The sequence below is a fragment of the Alligator mississippiensis genome, chromosome 2 (genome assembly GCF_030867095.1).
Source record: "Alligator mississippiensis isolate rAllMis1 chromosome 2, rAllMis1, whole genome shotgun sequence".
Classification (NCBI taxonomy): Eukaryota; Metazoa; Chordata; order Crocodylia; family Alligatoridae; genus Alligator; species Alligator mississippiensis.
The window spans coordinates 254,807,014-254,825,647 of record NC_081825.1 but is presented as its reverse complement, the minus strand read 5'-3'; the positions used below and the strand labels follow the sequence as shown (position 1 = coordinate 254,825,647).

At 39.8% G+C, this 18,634-nt stretch overlaps 1 protein-coding gene across 7 annotated transcripts in view; it reads right to left on the bottom strand.

The window, feature by feature from the left end:
• NPAS3 (neuronal PAS domain protein 3) overlaps positions 1-18,624 on the bottom strand; it is an 874,684-nt gene extending 856,060 nt beyond the window's left edge. For 3 of the 7 annotated variants that reach the window (XM_059723041.1, XM_059723042.1, XM_059723043.1), the window contains exon 1: positions 18,467-18,624. In XM_059723041.1, the coding sequence (XP_059579024.1) occupies positions 18,467-18,624 (158 nt within the window). Of the gene's footprint in view, positions 1-14,565; positions 15,221-18,466 lie in introns of those variants that run through there. The other 4 variants (XM_059723044.1, XM_019488766.2, XM_019488767.2 and 1 more) reach the window with 2 other exon arrangements.
• Between the last annotated feature and the right edge of the window lie 10 nt (positions 18,625-18,634).

Here is an 18,634-nt window from a genome sequence, read left to right as displayed (position 1 = left end):
CACCCTTCACAACCCCCCCACAAACCCGAAACTTTCACAAATCCCCCCCCACACCAACCCCCCCAACCATACAAAGTACCCGCATATATTTCTAAAGAAGGTTCAAACAGTGTTTATTTATTTTTTTTACAAATTAAACTAAATATAAAGTAATTTATTCTGTATAATTTTGAGTTTTTCTGTGCATAATTCCCTGGGCTGTACAGAGTGGTCTCAACAGGAGCTCTGATTTTCAATCATGAAAAGCGCAAAATCAAATGCCAAAATATATTAGTATTTAGAATGTATTTTATTATAGTGATTGAGGCACTAGTAGGCTTCCAAATTGTTTTAAAACTGTAAATATGTCAATAAAACATTGTGTTCAACTGATACCTATGTATACAGTGGCCTTTCATTTTAATCACAGATTTTCCCTGATGATGAGAATACAAACAGGAGTTTTAGCTGTGTGGGTGAATAGGAAAGTTAACATCTTCAAGATACAAGATCTAGACACAGCCAGAAGTGAGAAGCCAAAGAAAAGCCTGGGTCAAAGAGTATATGCAAGTTGCAGATCTGAATGATAGACAAGATGACAGTATTGTCCATAGTGATCAAGATAGCCGATTGCTAGGAGGGCTTGTGGGGCAAGGGGAAGAGTAAGTGCCCTGATTCAGCCATGCTGAGCTTGAACTGACAGAAATTTGTGAGTGAGCAGATCTCAGAGGTGTAAGCCAAGATGTTAGTTTCATCTGAAAGATAGATTCAGCCCTCATCACTATGCAGATCTCTATCTCTTGGTGGGTGAAGCTACCCAGGAAACAGGTGTAGAGGGAGAAAACATGCTGAAGGAGCAATTAGTGAAGTCAGAGAACTGGGAGGAGAAAATATCTAAAGTAGTCAACAGTAAACAATATTTCAAGAAGAGCCTGGTTGATGGCATCAAATCATTTAACAGATCAAGGAGGATGAGGACCGAGGTTCACAGGTATTTTGCATTAGTGCTGTCTTGGCCATCATTAACTTGTGCAGTATGTCTTGCCAGAAGTTATATGACACTGCACTGGTTGGTATCACACTGCAATAGAGTATTTGCTTCAGCTTTTTTTTTTTTTTTAACCTGACCACATTACCTTTTCCTGGCACTCCCTGCAACTCAATTTACATTTCTATTGTAGAGTGGCACTTTTCTGACAATGCAGTAACATAGCATCTTATATAGCAGCCTTCCCCCATATTCAGCCTTCTCAGGCTCTTTGTGTATTAATTGACTCACCACTGCACAGCCAATGGAAACAAACAGCCATCTGATCAGCAGCTAATGCTGATTAAAGCGCATTAATTCTCCCTGGAACCCCTGAGCAGCTGCTGCAGCACATCTTGGAGGGAAATCAGCTATTGACTCTTGCTAGAGCCATGACAGAAAGCAGGGTAGATTTGTACTTTACAGTACAGAAGGCTTCCCTACAACTTCCCAGCATCATCTGGGTTGGATGGCCACATTCCTTAACACTACAGAAAACACTTTCATCTGAAAAGGAAAATATTGGAATATGCCACTAAATTAAATTTTTAGAATTCCCTAGCTCCCTGCATTCCATGTAAGGCACGTATTCATGGGAAAGGACAATCTAGATCCAAAATATAATTCCATTTAAATAGGCAAAAATGTGGATTCCCTCCCATTTTTACTTTGCATTCCTATTTCCCAGTAAAATTTATGGGGCAGGGACAGAACAGAACCTGATGTGATTTTATAAATTACGTAATTATTTTGATTTTCCAACTAGAAATTACAACTTCACTAATAATTTAATTCTACAAATGTATTGACTGACAGATGTTTTTCACATACATACAGTTACTATCATGATGTGAAGATTTACTGAAACACAAATGGGAACACTGTATGCACCATACAATGCCTGTTGATTTTTAAGGAAACTATGTTTTATAGCATGCAGAAGATAGAACCTTTAAACTAATACATTTGGAATATTTTTATATAACCTTTGTCACTTAAAAATGGATACTTTAACCATCACTAGCTCTTACTGAGAGAATCTGGAGCACATCATTATAATATGACTGATGTATTTTGAAAATGGTCAAAATGAACACATCAATTTTCCCAAATGAAAAACTTGCATAAACCAAAGTAAGGCATTTGGTTCCTCTTTCATTCCATATGATACACAGCTGCGTCAATCCCATCAGGAAAAAGGCAACAGGAAATTCTTAACATTCTGAAGAAAAATCTAAAGATGTCTCTCATCACCCTGCTCCTAAAAGTGCTTTTTGTGCATCTAGAAGATGTTTACATTGTACCCAAAATATTAATTCATAGCTTTATTTATCTTGTAATAGTTGTAGGCCTCATTAAGTTGCTAAGAAGGTGTCAGAAATACCATATTAACTTGAATAGAAGACTATCAAAATTATAAGTCAACCCCCAAAAATTAGAGTCTATATATGGAGAATGTATACATTTGTTATAATTTTCCAGGCATGGAATCTAATTACTGGTGGTTTGCCTTGAATTTGTCCCCCCCTTTCCATTGCTACAGCAAGGAAAATGAATCTGGTGGGTCAGGTACCCCTTTGTAGTCTGTTTCTCCTCAACTTTTTCCCTTGGCAGCCCCTTCCCCCTCTCCTTGCTGTTAGACTTTGCCATCTCTGAGTACATGGAAGTGAGGAGTAAATTTGAAAATAGTAACTTGGAAATTTAATATGGCTATAGCAATTCGCATATAGTACCCATGCACTTAGTTCATCCAGAATTGATGCATGTTATCTTTACTTAAAACTGCTTCTAGCACCAGTTTTAGCACAGATGCTTCATAAACACACATTTGAGCAACACTTTGACACTTATAGGTAGTATAAGCTATGCATGATATTAGTCCAAAGGCTTACACAGTTCATTAGGCTGGTCCCCACCAGAGTCAACAGCATTTCAAGTCATGATGACCCCATAGCTCAGCACTGTTCAGTATGTGTGTGTACTCCAGGATACCCCACACAAAAGATCCATGTGCTAATTAGCCACCACTTATGACTGGAACCTGGTGTTCCTGTCACAAGTCCTGGGATGCTCTAAAAACTTATATGCAGCTGAGATGCAGAGCAACCTGATCCAACTTCATCTCATGGAGGGCAGGCCCACACCAATCATCTATGCCAGGCTGAGAGAGAAGGCAAACAAAAGGATCTGGGGTGAACTGTTTGGGGCCCCACTGAGATGTATGACAGACATTTAAGGCTAGTGGAAAAAAAGGAATAATTGGAAACAGGAAGCAAAAAAGTGCAGCTCAGCTGTGGGAGTGAAGAGGAAGTACAAATATATGCAACTTAGTGGCTCACTATGACTTGGAAAACAAGTCAGCTGTTAATGGGACTGTATTTAATGGGCACTACCATGTGGCTTATTCAGATGGGCTGCACTAGCCTATGTTTGCCCAATGTGGGTCATGTGTTTCTATAGTCATGCCCAATGTTGGCTGCATTTAATCAACTTCATAGTTGGTTTCCGTTGCTGAGAACATGCTGCATGAAGCAGTAGTTTAATGACAGACAATGTATTTAATAAGACTTCCTTGTATGTGATTGTAAGACAAGGAGCTTTTTTCCCCATGCCAAGCAGGGGGAAAAAACCTGTCTTGTGTTTGAATACATACGGTATATATTTTGCAAATAGCCTTCACTTTTTCATTCCTTCTACTCCAATATATAAAATAATAAAGCTCAACACCTGTGTATGAAATCAAATCCAAGTACTTTAGCCATTAGAAAAATATTTCCTCATAAAGTCATACTCGTGTTATCTGTACTTCTAACTATAGCTCTTGCATATATAATTCCATTATACTTTTATAAATCACCGTTTTGAAAAATGCTTTTGAACCATTAATATATTTTCCTGGTTAAAATTCTTTGAGATGTTCTTAACAAGAGTCTTAGATAATGAATTTGGGCAAACTCTGGAACAGTCTTTACAGTATTATCATTCTCATTAATTTTCAGAACTACCCACTGTGTTGAGATGATTGTCATGGGCCTAAGACTTCAATTTGGCTAAATATTTTTGCATATATTTCAACATATAAGTAACTAACAGATGTTTAAATGCTAAGTTCACATTCTAGAAATAGTTAAATATTTACTATAGTACCATAATTTGTTTGCTGCACTCATTTTTACTTTGCTATTTCTATCTTTAAACACTCCTTTAGTATCCTGGTTGGTTGTAGACAAAAAGCTCTAAAATGCCTTCACACAGTAACAAAACACACTGGATTCAGTAAATGCAGCTGTACTTTGAAAATAAAAAAATGAATTAAATTAAAAAGCAGAAGAAAAGCACTTAAATGAAAAGCAAAGCAAAAGAATAAAAATCTTACATACATAGAAACATTACTTTTACCTAGGGTCCAGACTTTATGTAAAACATTTTAAATTGTTTGCATAAAAAGAGCTTTCAAATTCACGTTTTGTTTTGGCTTTAGAAACCTAACAGTCACTGCTGTCTTAAATCATTACTTGAAGGCTGTATTAGATGAAAACAATATTACTTTTAAAATGTTAATGTAGAGCATATACAGTATCTTACTTTAGTCCAGATTATTCCTTTTTCTTTGCTTTTTTTTTGTTATCTTTGAAGACTGCTTCTGTTTCCATTGTTTCATCCTTTACCATTCACATATCAGAGCAATAAGTATTTCATTACTGGTTTATCTGTCCAGAGGCTTGAGAAGCAGTAACAATTAACCCTCCCTTCACAGTGATTGATACAGGCTTTGCTTTCAATTTGTTCCACTACACAGATCATGAAATTCTGAATGCGATCATCCTTATTGACCTACACTTTCAAACACAGGGCTACAATGAGATGAAAGTAATTATTAAAAGGAACACAGGACTACTCAATGCTGAAACAAAGTCTTTAAAAATCTTTTAGATGACCTTCTTATAAAACTGGTATTATTTGATGTGAAATGAAATGATGGATTTGCTTCATAATCTAGAAATGTTAAATTCAAAGCTGATCAATGTATATTCTTATTTTAGCATATAAAAACAATCTACAACAATGACTGGCTTCAACAGAAGATATCATAGCAGGATCAGGCCCTACAGATCACAGAAGTTCCTCAAACAACTTTATTTTACACTAGTAGCACCGATTAAAATACTTTGTAAGAGATTTCAAGGCAATCATTACTATGCTACTATGATTTGCTTCATAAAGACATAGTGTTTCCTTTCAAGACACTGGACACTCTGATTCACCTTACTATGTAAATATGTACAAACAGAACACAGACCTCTAAGAAGAAATGAAGGACTAAAAAGCCACAGGTTTATAACATCAGATGAGGTGAACCACGACCTATAAACCCACATAAAAAGACGCCTTCAAAGCAAAACAGAAATGTTTTTCACAATTCCTTAAAACAAAGGTCTCAAATAAATATCAATCTTGTAAAATCAATACATTTCAAGAAATATAAAGTGAGAGTGCAATAACTACAGAACTATTTAAAATAAGGGTAGCAGGCAAAGGAAATCAGAACAGAAAACTATGTAGCAGGATATTCCTACAGGCCTAAGGCTCTAATCACAAAACAGTGATGGAGATGAACCAATACTGCATGGATTAGCAATGAATTATTTTGAACTATAATCACGTGCCAGCACAAAGGGGAGGTAAAAACTAGCCATTACTCACAAGCTGATCTGCAGATAAGGGGAAAAAAGGTTACCAAAAAAAAAAGGGGGGGGGGGGGGAGGGCTGGAAATGTATATGCTAAACTGAGTCAGGAGAATAATGACAGTGTAAAATGCTGCTACACTTCAAGTAACATTCTATTTAAGGTCTTTTGTGTACTGTATTATATTGAGTGTTTACAGAGTACAGGTCTGTAAGGTGTTTGGACTAAAGCAGGCTTAAATCAGCCAGCCCCTCTGAAACCAGAACCTGATAACAATGCATGACAAAACAAATCTTAGTAGGAAGATTTAGATTTAAATAATCAGAAAAGGCAGTATTTTTTCATACTGCCAAATTACAGTAAATATATAGATGTATGCATATATACATAACACTAATGAAAAATTTCATTTCCATTAGTGCAACTAGAAAATAAAATACCACCAGATTAACATTCCATATTAGTTTTGTCTACTTTGGAAAAACACAGTTAGAACTAATTTTGTGAGAAAAGAAAAAAAAATAAAAACTGCTATTCACAAAGATTCCTGAGATTCTTATGAACAGACTGTTTAAATGAAGAGCACTTTAATCAGTAGAGGAATCCTCACGTTTCTAATGTCTTGCTGTGCATTCTGCAGGTTATAGTAGCAGCTGGTAGAGGTCATATATCTTTTGTGAGCATCCCAAAAAGGCTCACTGCCAGACTGTTAAATTATGAATAAGCAATGAACAAAAGAATGCAGATACGGTGGTGACAAGATAATCCAAGCAAATTTATCTATGACAAATTTCACAGGATTAACAAATTACATTTACACAGAACAATAAAAATGTGCAAAAAATGATGAGCCTACTTTTCCCTCACAGCGTTAGTAAAAAAAAAAAAAAAAAAAAATTAAAAGCACCATTCCTGTGCATGTGTTAAATTTAAACTTTATCTAAAGTAAGACATTTACAGCATGTGGAAGACAACTATACAGCATTATTTCATTTCAAGCAAATAATGTGTATGTGCATATGTCTACAATACTCTGTATTGTAAACACCACATAGTTCATAGGTATACACAACTGTAGAATATTTTTAAAAGTTTTCTCCAAAATTAGCATCAAACAGATGCTTCATTTTGCTTGAGAAATGCAACATATTTCTGCCACTAATAAGCAACTTGTCCTAATGATTTTGTTTTCTTCTTATTTTTCACTGAACAGTCAACATGATGTATGAAAACCTTCACATGTGAAAATGAAGTCACAAGCAGGACTCAAATAACTGTTTTGTAATGTGACCAGAAAAAGTAAGTATAAAAGCAAAGAGAGAATTCCTGGGAGATTACAGGTAATCTGAACATTCTGTATTGTAAAAAGGACCCCAAAGATGGATAATCAGCATGTCAAATCACTCTTTTTATTTTGGATTGATATTTACTCTATTCTATTAACTGATACTATGGTCTTTAAGAAGTTGCACAAAAACATAAAATTAGGCTTTGAACAAACTGGTGTTGGAACTCATGAAATAAGGGCTACCAAATTATAACTATGTGGAAAAGCTCCTTAACTTCTAAAATATCTAAAATTAAGAGGAAAGCCAGTGCTTCTTGGTTTCAAAATTCCAACATAAACAGAATGATTGTAATAAAGGGAACAGTACATCTGTTGCTAAGATCCAAGCACAGTTAAATCTTTTTCTACCGTTGCTCTCACTTTAGGTATGTACTTTCCGTCAACTCAGTTTATTTTTGTTGTTTAATATTGTTTAGCAAAAATACATCTCTAGTAAAATTGGTCCTCTTCAATGTATATACATAATTTACATAGCAAATATACATTCTCCTTATCCAACACTGCCTACAAACAGGAAGCCTCACTATTAAAGTGAACATCCAATTAATTAAGATACTCTACTAAAATACTTGGATCCTTCAAACACTGCTGCTTGAGTGCCATTTATCTAGCTCATTCAGCCACAGAGAAAAATTACTGTACTTTTGATTTATACAAGAAATACACATTTTATTTTAAATCAGAATTAACTACCTCAAACATTTGTTTGTCTTTTGATGCAATCCTTTTATTTGTTACCTTAAAATAAAAACAGGGCTTTTTTGTTTTTAATAATGCAAATTCTTCCAGATCCCTTCGTCTGTGGGACTAGTAGTTTATGTGTAGGTGAAATACATCCGTCAATTCTACATCTAACAACGGCCTGACAAGTATAATCAGCCACTCCTTACAACTTGGAGGTTAAATATAAGCAATACCATCAACAAGTCCTTTTTTTAACCAAGAGTCTGGATGGTCACTCAGCTGTTTTCAACTGACCTCAAACCTGATCTATAAAGAGTACCACCCAGACATGTTACATGTCATTTTTCCCTGCTATATCATACTAAGTCTCCTAAGAGGAGACAATTAGTCCATCCAATATTTATCAAATTAGATTGCAGTTCATTTAGCAAAGTTAAGACGACAATGCTGAGACCACCTAACTCATATAAATGGAGCTTGAAATCACAAGCATACCAAATTCTCAAATGTAACATATAAACCAGGGAAAAAAACAAGGAAATTAACCCCCTTCAGCATATATAAAAGGACCTAAAAAAATCATAAGCAAGACGCTCACTTGCATAATTTAATTCAAAATGACAATACCAAGGCAGCATTAGTCTATAAAATTTGGTTTAAAAACTATATCCATGCTCACTTTAATGAACACAACTTTATAGTCCTAATCCAGACAACATTACCAGTCAGGGACTTGCAAAGAGTCAGCAGTATTAGGGACAAATCTTTACTGAAATTCAATAAGGATTGGATGCCTAAATTCCATAGATACCTCAGAATTATGGGCCCACCATATTTAACTGTAGATTATACATGCATACCATTCAAAAGCTCTATCATATGTATGCACTGTGGGCATATGTAAACATAATACATCTTCATTTAAATTATTTAACAGCAATTTGAACTTCTATTATGCATCAAATTTACAAATAATTTTGAGAAATAACAAATATAAAAATATGCCAAGCCATTTCAGAGATGTGCCTTATTTCAGTGGAAGTGTAGTACTTCCTTAGGAATTAATGTGATTTTATTCCATTTTTAGCACTGACTTTGCCAGTTCTCATAAATTATCTACCTTAGCTTCCCTATCTGTAATATGGGTATGAAAATGTTTATACTGTACATCTTTCAAAGTACTTCTCTAGCACTTCAGATAAAAATCTCTCCCAAAAAGAAGAGAAATCTATACTAAAATGCTAAACAGTATTATTTAGTCTTGCTTGGGTATAGTCTGACATAAATGTATGTTCCCAAAACAGAAAGGAAGGAGGACGGCATATGCCTGAAGGATATAATTTCAATGTACAACAAATAAGGAAATGCAGCACAGAGAAAGAAAACTGGGAGCAACCTCAAATCATACACTGAGCCTATATTCACCCAGTGGATCATTAGAAATTCTTGTTCATTACATAAGGTCACTTATTTGTTAGTGTGATTGAGTTTTGCCTGTGTAGTGTGTGGTGAGTACTTGCATAAACTTCAGCATCTAGGCACAACAGATTGAAATAACTATCTCCATGAGGACTACGCTGTTTTAGTTAGGAATGTTCCTGATTTTGTATGTTTAATGATACAAAATTGTACATAACCCTGCTCCTATTCAATGAGGTCCATGAAAAGTTGTGTCTTTTATCTTAATGAGAACAAATTCAGGCCTAGAGTATTAAATTTAAAAAATCATCGGAATATGTTCTCCAAATATAAACCACTTCTTCCCAGATTCAGTTGCAAACCTATTCATTCTCTTACTAGATGATATTTGTCCATGTAACATACCACTACAACATATAATATTAAAAAATATTTTTACTGCAAAAGTCCTTTCAATATCAATGGTACAAGAGTCCTATTCATTTCAATGGGACTTTGTGTATTGCGAAACTACTGCTCAAGCTAGTCACAGAACAATGCTCTAGTCATATATGACAAACCAGGAACCATTTTATTCTCATCTTATGCAACAAAATGCAACATCATAACAAATTATTCTTCCTATGCAAAGTTCTGCTAAAACCAAGAGCCAGCCTTCTCTTTCACACCAATACAACTTTTTATGATAAAGATAGGACACTGTAGCTTTGTACATATACCCAGAAAGATACTGCCTATTATGAAACATGGGATAATTTATTAACTCTGTTTCAAAACATTTCTTCTAAATGCCAAAAAGCTTTGGTAGTCATGGATCTCCATCAAAATACAACCCCAAAAAAACCCTATACAAAAATAAGTAAATAAAAATCAAACATTGAAAAAGAATTTTCTTGATTAGGTGCATAGGGCTGGGGGGGGGGGGGGAATGTCTTTTTTAATTTAAAAAATAAAAAATCTCAGCCTCAAAATGCAAGTTGAACATTTCAACCTGATTAACTCTAAATTAACTACAGGCCTGATCCTGAAGTTTTGCTCCATGTGAATAACTTTCACACCTACTAGCAATCTTATTGATGTTAACAGCAATTGACTCCAAAAGGTTTATTTCACATGCATGTTTTACTCAGGTGAGATGGGGTTTCAGGCTCAGATATGTCTGCATTAAACTCTAAAATTATTTAGTTAATTGATAAAAGATAAAATTCAACTACAGTTTGCAGAAGGGGTCCATACTACTACCATTAAGCCAAGATCAGCCTCACTCCTAACTTCAGTGAGATAAAGATCCAGCCAAAAATGAATTGCTAGGGTTAGTCCATGTGCTCAGTTTCAAACAATCAACATTCTTTGAATGTGCTCCCTCCATAAATAAGATACTGTTAATATAAATAAATACATTGATGAAACCAAGTGTTTTGAAAATGATACTTTTTAGGTAGAGATGACATAAAATCAGTATGAAATGACAAAACAGTTATCACTCTACGAAAAATTTTTTACATTATTTTTGCAGTAAAACTCACACGGGTTTGGCAACTTCCATGCCAAGTTTCAGGTCAAACTGAGTTTTCAAACTGCCACTCAAGTACATTCTACAATTCAAGTGTAGTCAAAAAGAAAAGGGTCCAGTGTTCATGATATATCCTAATGCCCCCCTGAAAATGCCTACATTTTGGGGTGTGTTGTATTTTATTAATGTTAACATGATGATTTTAATGATGACTGCAAAGTTACTAGACCTGAAAAGCCCTGTAATTATTGAATACGTATTTGTAACACGATTATGCAGCACTATTCGTTTGGTGTAAAACAAGTTAAATGGCTACAGCCTCTGGTAAGAAAAAAGTTATGCCGTAAAGAAAGCAGAACCAGGGCTACAGACAAAACCTTGTTATTCAGAATCCCATTAGTTACTGAAAATACCTAATATAACTTTTGTTGATCAATACTCTCATGTAAGTCTTAAATAATATATGATTCCAGTTGAGAAAAAAAAGCAGCAACTCAAATATGGTGGGAGAATGTTTCAAATTATGAATAGTAGCATGACTGCTAATCCATAAATCAGAAATCAAAAAGATTGTTGTAATGTGGGAGGGCTCTATTTAATAAACGTCATTATAACTACTGGCTCTAGAGCTATAAGATCTAATATCCTCTCTGGTAGCTCTATGATATGCCCATGCATTACTGTTCTTGTTGACAGTCTGTTGCCTTGGAAATATTTCATTATTTCAGTTTTTCCATTTGTAGACCCTTGGCCTTGTGATATGAAGGCCACCCTATTTCATATTTTCGATTATCATTTAAGCAATCTTCTGGAGCTATTTATATAAAAGCAAGTGTTAGACAATGCATATCATCATTTATCACTGCTGTGTTTAAGCTCATACTCTAGAAAGAAATACAAAAATGAAGGATTTTTTTCTTTACTTTAAACCAATACCTCTGTGATATTGTGATACGCTTTGCAAATCAGAGCTGGCATATCATATGCATGACACTTCTGTCTATTTAATTTTCTTGGTTATACATCCACACAATTGAAAAATCCTAGGCTGGTATTGTAACTCTATAATTTGCAACCTACCAGAGTTCAAAAGAAAAATCAAACTAGTAAAAGTGTGTAACTTTTCAATTCTTTTTTCCTCTCCATAATCTAAACACATAAATCAAAGTGTAAAATGTTCAAATAATGCTGGTGGTAAGTTGCATAAAAATATTCTCTTTGAAAGAAATGTTATAACAATTAACTTATTTAAAGTAAGGTTAATATAGTCCAGCTAAATATGATGGAAATGAATAATAAACTAACAATATACATGATGTTTACTCATACAGTTCTTAACTGTTTTTAAGCAGTAAGTGTGACAATTAAGGAAAAAAGACTGTAAAACCCTTTATAAAGCATTTGATTTGTGCCTCTTGTTCAAGTCACTTAGAATATACGCATCAGAAGATGGGTGTAAAGTACGCTTACACAAACAGCTGCTTGCAAAAATTTAGAGACATAAATAAGTTTTAGGAGAATGAGCATTAATGTCTATTTACTGAAGCACAATTATATTTTTTCAAAAACTTTTTCTAAACAGCATACTTTGAGAGATCATTTCTTGTACAAGCATGAATCAACTTACACAAGTAATATTTATACTCCAAGTGTTCAAGACATTGTAAACAGTGATAACAAAGTGAACCCGCTGGGCACAAAACAACTGTTTGGACACTAGGCCAAGTTTGCGGCTATTAGTGTTGCAGGAATTTGGACTACTTTTTCCCCAGAAATGATTACTCCTCCCACTCCCTACAGAGAAAAACCACTCTGATCCAACCTTTAAAATGACAGCATCAGAGCTGAACAAGAAGATGCTATTAAAGGGCATTAAATTAAATACAGTATATCCTCCTACAACTTCAATCAGAATTTCAGACCAAGTGTTATTTAGTTCAGCTCTCAAGTGGAGCAGAATAACAAATCGCGCACTTTGATTTACCTTCTCCGAATGCCAAATGGAGACAGGTGATAAAGAAAGCACTCATGCACAGGCTATGAAGTTTCCCCTAGAAATTAATTCTATCTTCAAGATTCCTATCTCAGAGAAATTCCCAAAATGGCACACAAATATGCTTCTGCTAGAGAGATTACTGAAGCTGTCCTGGCAAATACACTTAGTACTAATATAGTACCATGCTCAGAAAGAAGACAGAAAAAATCGTCTGTTAGAGGGAAAAGGTATTGATATTTATGTGTTGTTGTTTTTACCTCAAAGAACTTTACAGAATAAAAAAGCAGGCTTCTAAAGACACTATTAATATAGATGAAATGCCTTTACGATCACAGGAGGAAAATGTTGAACGTTTATAAGTAAAGAGAAGCAGAAACATAGTTAAACCTCTGATTCCTAGTGACATTACACATAGAGCCAAATTCAGCTAGTATATACATTTCTGACTGCACAGTCAGAGTGCAACAGTTAATAGTACAATCTCAGGCACAACTATATTAATACTTCACCCTTGACTAGAAAATGTATAATTTCCCAACCTTTTGCAATACTCAGTAACTTACTCCATTATGAAAACACAAATATCTCCAACCAGTCTGCCACTACTTCAGTCTTTTAAAACTTACTGGGGGTGCTCACACTAATATTTAAAAGACAGGTTTGAAAATGACAGGCATGAAACAAAGTCTGCTTGACTACAACTTATTTTTCTTTAAATACTTCTCCGATCAACCTGTCCTTAACCTGTCCCAATCCCTCTGCACTTCAAGGCTGTCCACATGCTCAATTTTCATTTTGGAACTAAACAGGAGCAGCATTCCCCCCCCCCCCTCTTCTTCACTAGCAATGCTGAAGACAGCAGAAACTTTGGCGGCTCTCCTCCTGGGCATGTATCTCTGAATACTTTTGTAAGAATGGCAAAGTAACATCACATGAACTTGGTTAACTGTTTCCCTGGGATCACTTCTTTAAAAAGAGTCCCTTTAGTAGGATAAATCTGCTACGGGCCATTCACAACAGCCACAGTAGATTCACGTCAGCAAAAACACTAGTCCACATTCAAGGATGGGGGCTAAAAGGAAGGATTACGAGCAAAAGTCGGGGGGTGTAAAGTCTGAACCACTCTGAATCCTAAGAATCACATCAGTCCCTCGCCCTTGCAGCTAGATGTGTTGTACATAAACTCTTCGGTTTCTGACGGAAGGAAGCCCCTAGCGCAGCTGCCCTGAAGACCCTGATGTGCCTCCACCACCACGAACTTCTCCCCAGCAGCCTGCAAAGGGAGGAGCGGGGGGGATCCAGACACAATATTCCCCAATTGTTGGAAAGCTCGGAACAAACTTGCGCGATTGTGCAGCTTGTTGCGAAGAGCAAAACAGCTCCTCTCTAGTTTTGGCCTAGCTGCACTTGAACTGCACAAGCCGAGGCGGCCCCTCAGCGAGACATTCCGGGCCTGGTGCAAGCTCCTCGTCGTCCCCTCCCTCCGCCGAGCCCCCACCCCCCTCGCCGCGCCGCGCCGCGCCGCGCCGAGCCCGCAACCCCGCCGGGGGCCGCCCCGGGGATTCCCCCCGCCGCCGCCATCACCTCGCACACGCCGCCCTCCCCCCGCCTGCCAAGCACCGGCTCCTGCGAGCCGGGGACGTGCAACTGCTCGGAGACTTGCTGCTGCCGAGTGTGTGTGTGGGGGGGAGGGTGTATACGTGTGTGTGTGTCTGCGTGTGCGGCGGCAGGAGACAATATGCAATAGGAGAAACTCCCGGTACCTGGCCGGGCGAGCGGGTGCCTGCAGGCAGCGCCGGCGGAGCCTCCCCCCCTTCCCCAGCATGGAAGCCAAAGCGGCCCCGAGGCGGCGGCGGCACAGCCCGGCGATGCTGCTGCTGCTGCTGCAGGTTCAATAAAGAGAAAGTGTTACCGTTCTCGCCTGGAAGGATCCTGCTGAAAGCTTGGCTTGGTGGGCGCCATCTTCCTGGGCTTTTTTTTTTTTCCTCTCTCCCTTACTTTTCCCCGCCTGGTGTTGGTGTGTGGTGTGTGTCTAGCGGCGGCGGCGGCAATGGCCCCGATCACCCGGCCAGGCTAAGCAAAAGTAGTGAGGCCAAAGCATCGCGGGCTCCCGCTCGCTGCTCCGCGCGGTCCTGCTGCGGCTCGCCGGCTAGCGCTGCTGCCGCCGCCGTCCACCAGCCGAGGCGCGGGGCGAGCCCGGGCCCCGCAGACATGCCCGGCGGCGGCGGCGGCCGGCCCGGCCCTTCGCATCGCCCGCCCGGCAGGTGTGACACGCGCCCGGATCAAGCCGGGGGCCAGGCCATGGGGCTAGCGGGGCCGGGCCGGGGGAGGGGAGGGGAAGGGAGGGGAGAGTCAGGGCTCGCCGGGCTTGACCGCTGTGAAAGTATTTCTGGGCATTTTCCAGCTGCTCCCCCAGCTCCGCGCTCGCTCCCTGTGCAGGGGACGGAGCCGCTGCTGCCGGCGCAACAACGCCGCTCAGTTGCAGTTTCGCACACTTTCCTTCTCGGGAGGACCGGAGCCGGCAGACGAGGGGGGCTGAGGCGCGCACAGCCGCGGTGGCGTGCAGCCGGCCGACGCATGTGTGTGCGGGCGTGCCTGGGGCACACGCGGCTGCTCCGGGCGGCCTGTCACGGACGGGGTGCGGGTGCGCGTCTAGTGTGCGGGCACTGCGCGGCGCCTGCAGTCACGGCTGTGCGGCTCCCGGCCTCTGCGGAAGCTGGATGTCAAGGGGGTGGGGGGACACACACCCACACACACACACACACACACACCCCAGATGTGACCACGCAACCCATCTCCTTCAGAGCCTCCCTGGTTAAGAGATGACACCGTGGTCGTGTCAGCATAGCGTGATGCCTCGCTTTGTTTGCACGCGCAGTTTGGCTGGAGGTAATCCCCGGAGGTGGGTGCCTGAGAGGTGCCATCCAGCGGGAGGGCCGGGGTTAAAGAGGTTTGCACAGAGAGCTAGATGCCTCCTTGCAAATGGCGTGCCGCCTCCCAGACCACTGTGGCTGTGCCTACTCTTGTCTCCGAGTGCAGCTGTTCAAGGGCCTGATCCTGCTCCCGCGGGGGGCGGGGGATATCCAGGGGGCTTTCCTGGGAGCAGGAGCAGGAGCTGGCCCTAAAGCACGAAAGCTCAGAAGGACGCCTCGGCTGAAACTCAGTTACGGGAGAGGGGAATGGGATGGCTGCAAGTGTGAGTTGCAATGGGAGAAAAGTTAGTAAAGCACCAGAAAGTTTAGCTAGGGGGCTCGGGCGATGCACCAGCCTGCAGCATCTCTGCCTCTAGGAGGCAGCGAGACTGACCTGCACAGGTCCTGAGGGCTCCGAGGGGGCAGGCACAGGGTGCCAGGGCAGCCCAGGAACCAAGCCCCTGCAGATGACTTCTCTCTCTGATCATGTCGTGAAAAGCAGCCTGCTCACCTAGGCCCCGATCCTGGAAAACACCTGCGCACGTTTCTACTCTCCATAAGATACACAGCCACGTGTGTGCTTTCAGGATCGGGGCCTCACTTCTCCTTGAACTCTTTATTAGTCCTTCTTCAACCCCTAGGCTCACTCACTGCTCTGCCTTGCTCCAGAGGAAACACCAGGCACTCAACCCAAGTTCCTTACTTTCTCTTACTTGTGTTTCAGTGGTTTATAACAGAAGTTCCACACTAGATTAAGGAACCGAGGGTCCAAAAGCACAGAAGGCCATTTGCACTGGGCAGATCCTTTCACCTTCCTCCAAAAAAGGAAAAAGGGAACAGGGGTCATCTCATTTTTTGCAATGGGCTTTAAAAGGTGCCAATGTTTTGTTACATTTGTTAGGCATTTCTAGAAAAGAAGTAAAACAGAACAGCGTTCAGCTGAAAGCCAGAGTTGGGAGTCTGTAACGTTCTGCTTAACGTGGAGAGAATGCAAAAAGTGTTCTCTGCTTGAAACTAGAAAGTACACAAGGCATCCAGGCTCAACTTGATTCTCTTAATTTGGGGTATTTGCAGATATATTTACTAGCTGAGATTTGGTTTGCTGAAGTGGGCAGTTTGTCAGAGAAGTACTGTTCCTTCCTGATAACTTCTTCCTGAGTACAGATTGAGGAAATCAAACTGTTGCAATCTCACTGAAGTTCTGAAATTTCGCATGTTGCCTTGTCCATATATTTCTGTTTAACTTAAATTCTCCAGAGGATTCTTTTATTTGTGTAAAAGCCAATTTGACATTTCTGACCCTTGACTTCCCCACTTCACAGACTAAACTATTGTGACTGCTGCCTGTACTTCCTAGTTAAAAGTTATCCTCAGTTTCCATTGTAATTTAACTGTTGTATAAGTGACAAAAATCATACAGAAAGCATAAGAGGAAACAAACTTTAATCCATTCTTTATATTTGTCACATTCCAGTTCTTTTATATAAAGTATGTGTGTGTATGTGTGTGTGTGTGTGAGCAAAACAAGACATTTCATTTCAAGTGTTCCTTGGCTAGGTAGCCTCATGAATCATTTCAATAAGAACAATTTTCTACTAATTTTTCATAAAATAGATCCTTCAGCTGTCACCTCCAGAAAATGAGTGCCATTGGGCATCAAATGGAAAATACACCATGTGTTTTCCAAACCTTGCCCTAATGCATTAGGCAACTCAAAGTTGGGGAACAACAAAGCAGGCAAGGATCTATATTGATTATCTGAATCTGCCCAATTTAAAATACTGGCGGTGCCAAAGAAGAGGTCCTGAACCAGTGAACTTTGAAACATAATGTAAGGTCTTCCTGAGATTTTCACTGTCATTTTATACACATTTAGTTGGAGGTGCTGGGTATTTGTGGTTACACGCCACTGTTTTATTTTGTTTTCCTCCAGCATTTAATTTACTGCAATATTGGAAGACACGAGAATTGGGACCATGCCATTTTAATTTTATTTAGAGAATTTAAATGTTTTTCTTTTTCAGGTTTCAGTCTAGGGTTGTGCCTTGCCAATTACTTTTGGAGGAATACATTTGCGTTTTAATTCTCCAACAGGGAAGAATAACAGCAAGAAACTTCAGATTTCTCCTCTTAGGAAGACAAAGAAATGTCAGGTAGTTAAACGTCATGTTAGTATCAGCACGTATCGATGAATTGTTAGGGGGAATGGGGAAGGGCTGTAAACTTCATTATGACTTATTGCCTAACCCAACTTTGGAAGGTTTCCTTCCTAAGGGCGCTGTCTGCGAGTCTCGTGCATTTGCATCAGAATGCATTTAAGATGAATAAATACCAGTGCTGAGTTGCACTCAGGGGTTCATGCTATATGTCCCTGTAGTAACAGGTGACATGATCATTCTGTTACACGACAATGTGCAACCGCAAGTGTGCAACCCCAAGTGAAAATGGTCTCTCTCTCTCTCTCCCTGTTGAAAACAAATTATCAATCAACATACCGTGATCAATCGCCCCCCTGGCTGCCACACAGTGGGATTTGCACAAGGCATTGACATTGAGAAATTCCTCTTTAGAAAGGATGAGCGGACGGGATCCCAAACTTTGCAGCAGCCCAGCTAAGCTGCCGGGATCTCACTTTCCCCCCCCCCCCCCCCTTCACTTTGCTGTTGTTCCTATTGTTGCTTTTCGCCTCCTAGCCACAACGAGATTTGCTTCCCATCTCCGTGCGTTTGCAAAGAGCTTGGGTTTTGTTTGGTGGGGTGGGTTTTTTTTTCCCCAAGCAATCAACAGCAAAATAATAATAATAATAATAATTAATAATAATAAAACGCGCAAAAGCACAAAAGAAAAAAAAGCAAGTGAGGGAGCCTCACGCCCCCCCCCACCTTTTCGCCTTGCACTCACCGTTGTTGGTAGGAAGTGATGCCCTGGACGTTTTGCGGGTTGCCGTTGGCTGCGGTGCTGGCTCTCCCCATGCCTGGCCCGGCCGGCACCCCCCCGGCCGCCCCGCCGGCCGCCGCCGCAGTCACCTGCACGCTGAAATCCGGGAAGATCCTGATCATCCCCGCGGCT